Source organism: Lactuca virosa, chromosome 9, assembly GCF_052849685.1.
Source record: "Lactuca virosa cultivar CGN04683 chromosome 9, Lactuca_virosa_CGN04683_v6, whole genome shotgun sequence".
NCBI classification, from domain to species: domain Eukaryota; kingdom Viridiplantae; phylum Streptophyta; class Magnoliopsida; order Asterales; family Asteraceae; genus Lactuca; species Lactuca virosa.
Genome location: NC_136434.1, coordinates 168,844,072 through 168,850,109, shown reverse-complemented (window position 1 = coordinate 168,850,109; position 6,038 = coordinate 168,844,072). Strand labels below are relative to the sequence as shown.

Genomic DNA, 6,038 nt, shown 5'->3' with positions numbered 1-6,038 from the left:
CCCTATCACTACGCTTTCAAATGCTTTTTAAATGCTTTTAAACACTTTTAAGGGGGGAATACAAGTAAACACACGGTTAAACTCGTGTGAAAAACATCAATCTTTTGCTATACTTATCTTACTATTGTTATAACTATCATATGAAGTCATTAACATGCAAAACATCATACATCGCAACTTTACCCTCATGGGATACAATATGTTTTATTTATATATCCGCATACTACATCATACCAAGGGTAGCTATTTCAACTATAACATCATGTTTATACAAGAAAATATAACTCGTTATTATGCCTTTGTTAACACTGTAGAAAGGGTAATCATTTCATACAAAAGGTTTTTCATCATATTACTCGTGAACTCGTTGTTAGCAATCATGTGATGTCATATGGCTTTGTTTGTACCAAACGAAAGTCCCCACCTATAACCAGAGTCTCCTGGAGGGAGAGCGTGACAAGTGTGTATAGATCTATACGGGGCTGACGACTTCGCACCCTGACTGTTAGCTACAGTCCCCAGGGTGACAAATGTCAACATTGGGTACTACGTCTAGTATGGTTATGAGGAACTCACAACACGCGGAAACAATGACTCATGCACGTAGTAATACATAACTCAATCATGCTCGGGGGGTAATTACTATATAATAGGGTATTATCAGCATGTTCATAATTCAGGATAGACAATTATTATGACATTTATATTTTTGCGGGAAAAGTAATATTACAATTATTTTTACGTGAAATTACAAACTTCTTATAGTTTTGTTTACTAATAAAATTATGCATCATTATTTTAAGTATTACATATTTACTTACAAAATCATAGTCTTGGACAATTGAGACTACTCCTCACTGATAGGAAAATATAGGTTTTTAGTGGTTCGATACATTCATTCAACACATACAAAGATTCATAACTCCTTTTATGAGAAAATATCGGATCTTCTGGAAAACGAACACAAACTTTCGAATGGCATACATTTACACAAATGTATACTTATGAACTCACCAACTTAAATGTTGACACTTTTTCTTTGAAATAACTTGTATTCTCAGGAAATCGCTAAACCAAGTTAGCAACTGCTTTTGGAGACTAATGCTCTGGCGTTAGTAATATCTTTTGGAACATCATATTGTATTTGACTTTTGAAACATGTAATACAACTATCATGTAAACTTTTCAAATATATGTTATGGTGGTGTGTACTTTCTTTACTATTCAATTGTGATGATACTGTACATGACGTCCTACGCCCCCGAATGTTTCTGCCGTTCAGGTTTGGGGGTGTGACAGGCAAGGATATTTTTCCCACATTCTTCTTCCATTAATAGGTTCAATCTTGAAGGGATACATTTCCTTCCATGTTTTAGCCAGTAAGTGGGATGAACCCATGATTCAGGCAACCCCACATCTTTGTTGTTTTTTCTCATATCCCATATTGCAACTAGTGCATGCTTACATGGGATGCCAGTGAGTTCCCATTGCCTACAAGAACATGTATGTTGAACCATGTCAAAAACACACTGGTCCATCCATGGTCCAGTGACTTGGTATTTACCATTCCCACAAAAAAACACCAATACAATGTGATGTCTCATTTTTTATTTTTTCCAATACAGTTGTTGCAGTTGGAGTCAAAGGTCCAGATGCCTTATCGATTACCTTTTTCACTGTGACTATCCTTACCATTAGGTACTCTCTAATGAATTCTAGGCAAGTGATGATCAGTTGTTCACGTGCTTTTTGAAGTTGACTATTAAGAGACTCACACAAATTATTTAGAAGACCATCACAATGTGCCCTCCCTGCATTACAATTGAAGTTTAAGTTAACATATTTTAGTAACTAACAAAAATAAAGGTACATTAACTAAAAAAGGATACAAACCTGTGAAGTGTGACCTAGCCCAGTGTTGAGGTGGAATAGATTTAACCCATTCATAGCAATCATTGTTCAATTTCTTAAACTCTTCCATTGCATGGTGAAATTCTTGCACAGTTGTTATAGTTGCACAATTCCATAACATGTCCTGAAAGACCCTTCCCCTCCACTGTTTTTTCATGTTTTCGTGGATATGGCGTAGACAAAACCTATGTTCTGCACATGGAAAAAGTGTACCTACTGCATGCAACAGTCCCTACCAAATACAAACATAAATAAAATCAAATTGAATTATACATGTGTAGTTATAAAGATGACACAAAAAATAGATCACCTTCTGTCTATCAGATATAAATGTAAAGTTGGAGTTACTGTGCAAGTCGAGGTCATCACCCAAACAATTTAAAAACCAAGTCCACGAATTGATGTTTTCGGCCTCTACTACAGCATATGCCAAAGGACAAGTACAGTGGTTTCCATCAAGACCCTAAATACAAATATTAAGTTAGTAATTAAAAACATTAAAAATAGATGAGAAAAAAAAAAAACAAAGTGTAAACTTACCACTGCAGTGAGGACTATTCCTGGATAAGGACCCTTCATAAAAGACCCATCCAAGCCAACATAATCTCGTTTTCCAGTTGCAAAACCCTTCTTCAATGACCCTAAGCATATGTATATCCGCTTGAATATTCTTGATTCATAGTGGGGATTGGGTTCGGTTTCAACCTCAATTTTCACGGTGGTGTCTGGGTTTCGTGTTTGAAGTTCCAAAATATAGTCTCTTAGTATAGAGTATTGGCCTGCATAATCACCTCTCACATGAATATTTGCCTCGGTTTTTGCCCGAAATACCTTCATCTTTGAAATGTCACATTGATATTGGCGTTGGAGTTGTTCTTGTAAAGCTCTTGTAGGAATTGTGGGGTTACTTTCCACTTGTTGCACAATTTGCTTGGATAAAAACTTGTAAGTACAAGCTTTCACAGTCCTCGTTTGTAGACATACATGTTTTTTTCATACGTATGAACCTCCCAATCTGCATCCTTACTCCACTTGCTTGCATATAGGACCCACGGGCACTTCCTTTCTTCAACAGGCCCACCAACACCTACTTCAATAAGGTCTGGTATACTACCTTTACAAACAGCCCTTACCCTATTTTTTTCATTTTTAATTATGACAATCTCTCTTCTAGTCTCGACAGCATGTTGTTTTATTTTGTTTTTCAACTCTTCAGATGAACCAAAACTCTGATACAAGTAAAAGGGATCAGTAACACGCGCTTCACTGTTTTCTTCTGCCTCTCGTATTGCTTTAATTGACTTTCTTCTACTTTTATCCCCCCCCCTCATCAGATGACGACTCAGATATCAATATGTCATTATTAAGCACCTCAATTTCTTCATCTTCCTTACCATCTTCTACATTCACACTTAACCCTCCAATGTCACCCATCCATTCTGTATTTTGGTTAATGTTCAAGAAAAAATCTTTCATATCTATATCAGGCTCCTCAATCATGTTATCCTCGTCTAATAGCAAGTCACTATCTTCACTATCAGTCAAATCATCACCATACACTCCAATGTCCTCACTTTGATTGACCTCATCTTGTACAAATGCAGTAAAGTCTTGATCAAAGTCTTGTACAAATGAAGTAAAGTCTTGATCAAAGTCATTTGGAGGGTTTTCACAATGATCAAAGTCTTGATCAAAACCTTGTGTTTGAAATTGAGGCTCATTTGGGGGTTTTCCACATTGTTCAACTTCTAGTATGGTAGAACCACTACAATCCCCTGTTGTTGATGTCTTCCATTCTAAGAAAAGCCTTTTAGAACATGCAAGGGGTTCAATAATTTCCTCAATCCTAACTTTACTAGGGTTAGGGGACATTAAATATGTCTTTAACATTGTCTTACCATGCTCTGTATAAACTTCAATAAGTTTATGTTTCTCCACATATGTCCTCAAGTGGTTAATATCACTATCACAAACCAAAGCAAACAAACTAGTGTCCAAATCTGATAATGGTCTTTTGAAGTGATAATACAATAGCTTACCTTCCTCTACGCAACCAAGGATGTCCATAATTTCATCAATATCATGAAAAGAGAACTCGTCAATGTCCACTAAATCAACATACTTTACTTTTCCCTTTATGTGTCTCCTTCTAGGAAACTTTGTAAAAACTCCATTATAAAACAGTTTAATCGAGAATATTGACGGATTCCCCCCTGCGAGAACGAGAATGAAGCTTAGGTTTTGAGAGTTTGTGCTTTAGATAAGAGTATTAAACACAAAAATACTTACTGTAAACTCGTCCAACGTCTATTTCCGCCATGTCTACTCGAATCCTCCACCCCACCATTGTTGCCTTTAGGAAATCTTGATTGAAATCGAGTAGGTTAGGGTTTTCTACGTGATTTAGTTGAGAGAAGTGGTATGTGTAACGTAAACGAGAAAGATGATCAGGAAGATATAAGAAACGTTTGGCATAGCCATTTAGGCGCCATGTGTAAAAGGACGAATATACCCTTAGTGTGCCAGACATGTGATATACTTAACGGAGAAGAGTGACAAAAAACGTCAATAGGGACCAGACGCGTAATAAAATGAAACCTTGAGGACTGTACGAGTGTAAAAACAAGTTAGGGACTAAACACACAATTTTACCTAAACCACATGGACCATTTCAGTAATTTACTGTAGTGTTTATGATCATATTTTTCACTCAAATGTTTGGCAATATCATCGTATATATTTCCTATTAATATGTTTGTTTAACCTATTGTTAGATTTTAATTAAAAACAAATTTTTTATTCTTGAAATTTCAGAATTGTTTATCGGATTTCAGATTTATTCTTGAAATATCAAACCAAAAAATAAATTTTTGTTAGAAAAACTATTTTCTTCATTATGGATAGATAACTCAATTTCTCTTTTTTTAATACATATTTTTTACACAAAACAAAAATTAATATATTTTTAAGACATTATCCTTATATTTTAAGAAAGAAAAGTGGGACCATAATTATTAAAATGTCAACAACTTTTGTTTTTTAAAGGACTAATATTATAAAAGCCCTAAATTTTTAACGCGTAATTGGAAAAAGCCCTAATATTTTTTTATTATTGTTATGGTCACAGCTTTCTCGCAGAATTATCACTCTAGCCCACTTAACGAGTTTCATGGTTAAGTTGGTTGATTTTTTTGCAAAATCAGTCCTAAAAAGTTCAAATTTAGCCCCTGAGGTTTGCAAAAAATTACACCACATGGTTTTTTAACTTTATTTTTCGTTTTTTGTATACTTTATTTATTTTCGGTTTTTTTATAAATATATGTACATTTTTTATTTTCTTTTTATATATATACTTTATTTATTTTCATTTTTTAACTTTATTTTTCAACAATTTTTTTTAACCTTTTTACCTTTTGTTTTCTATTTTTAGTGTATATATAGAATATATTAGAGTTTTTTTAGGTTTTTTCATATTTCTTTTCGTATTATATTTTAATTTTTTTCATCTTTTAATTTTTTTTATTTTTTTCTTATTTGTTTTCCAATTATTTGTTTTTTTTTTGTATTTTTATCTTTTTATTGATCTTTTTTCAAAAAATATAAAATGTATTAATATATTAGAGTATATTACAATCTTGATAATTTATAGTTTTTGTAATTTTTTTATTTTTATTCAAGTAAATAAAATAATTATATTTATATTTGTAGTTTCGGTCCAACTTATTTTCTTTTTATTCTTTTTTTCTTTAGTGCTATTATATTTATGTTACGAAAAAATGAAAATTAAAAAAAAAAAAATTGTTTGTTTATTGAGAATTAGTGTTTCAATGTGTTATATAACTTGCAAATTACATCATATTTCTATATGTGATATCAATAGAATAAATTCAAGATAATATTTTTCAATTTGATAATAGACTAAAAAAAACAAAAAAATAAAAATAATAGTCGGTGTCTATAAAAGAAACTTGTTATAGTAATTTATACTGAATTCAAGTTCGTTTACTTGAATCAAATTAAATAAAAACATTAGAAAACCCATAAATAACTAAAATAGGAAAAAAAAAATAGAAAACAAAAGGTAAAAAGATAAAAAAAAAAATGTTGAAAAAAAAGTTAAAAATGAA

General features: G+C 32.3%; 1 protein-coding gene across 5 annotated transcripts; it reads right to left on the bottom strand.

Moving 5' to 3' along the window:
* Window positions 1-834: 834 nt before the first annotated feature.
* Window positions 835-5,375, bottom strand: LOC145135527 (protein FAR1-RELATED SEQUENCE 6-like). 5 transcript variants are annotated; one of them, XM_079069792.1, is made up of 7 exons: window positions 4,201-5,374; window positions 3,951-4,124; window positions 3,810-3,874; window positions 2,452-3,718; window positions 2,222-2,374; window positions 1,894-2,143; window positions 835-1,811 (listed from the first exon to the last, which is right to left on the bottom strand). In XM_079069792.1, exons 4-7 carry the CDS (start codon window positions 2,746-2,748, stop codon window positions 1,561-1,563), a joined length of 951 nt encoding a protein of 316 aa, XP_078925918.1. In that variant the 5' UTR covers window positions 2,749-3,718; window positions 3,810-3,874; window positions 3,951-4,124; window positions 4,201-5,374; the 3' UTR covers window positions 835-1,560. The 5 variants fall into 5 exon arrangements, 4 of the variants coding, with proteins under 4 accessions (XP_078925918.1, XP_078925917.1, XP_078925916.1 ...); XM_079069791.1 differs by having other exon boundaries at window positions 3,810-4,124; XM_079069790.1 differs by having other exon boundaries at window positions 2,452-3,874.
* Window positions 5,376-6,038: the final 663 nt, after the last annotated feature.

Excerpts from the sequence above, each read along its gene's own strand:
- LOC145135527 (XM_079069789.1), bottom strand. The coding sequence starts at position 2,748 with ATGAAGGTATTTCGGGCAAAAACCGAGGCAAATATTCATGTGAGAGGT. Across the intron at positions 2,375-2,451 it reads GAATAGTCCTCACTGCAGTG|GGTCTTGATGGAAACCACTG; the intron begins GTAAGTTTACAC and ends ATTTGTATTTAG. Across the intron at positions 2,144-2,221 it reads TTATATCTGATAGACAGAAG|GGACTGTTGCATGCAGTAGG; the intron begins GTGATCTATTTT and ends TGTATTTGGTAG.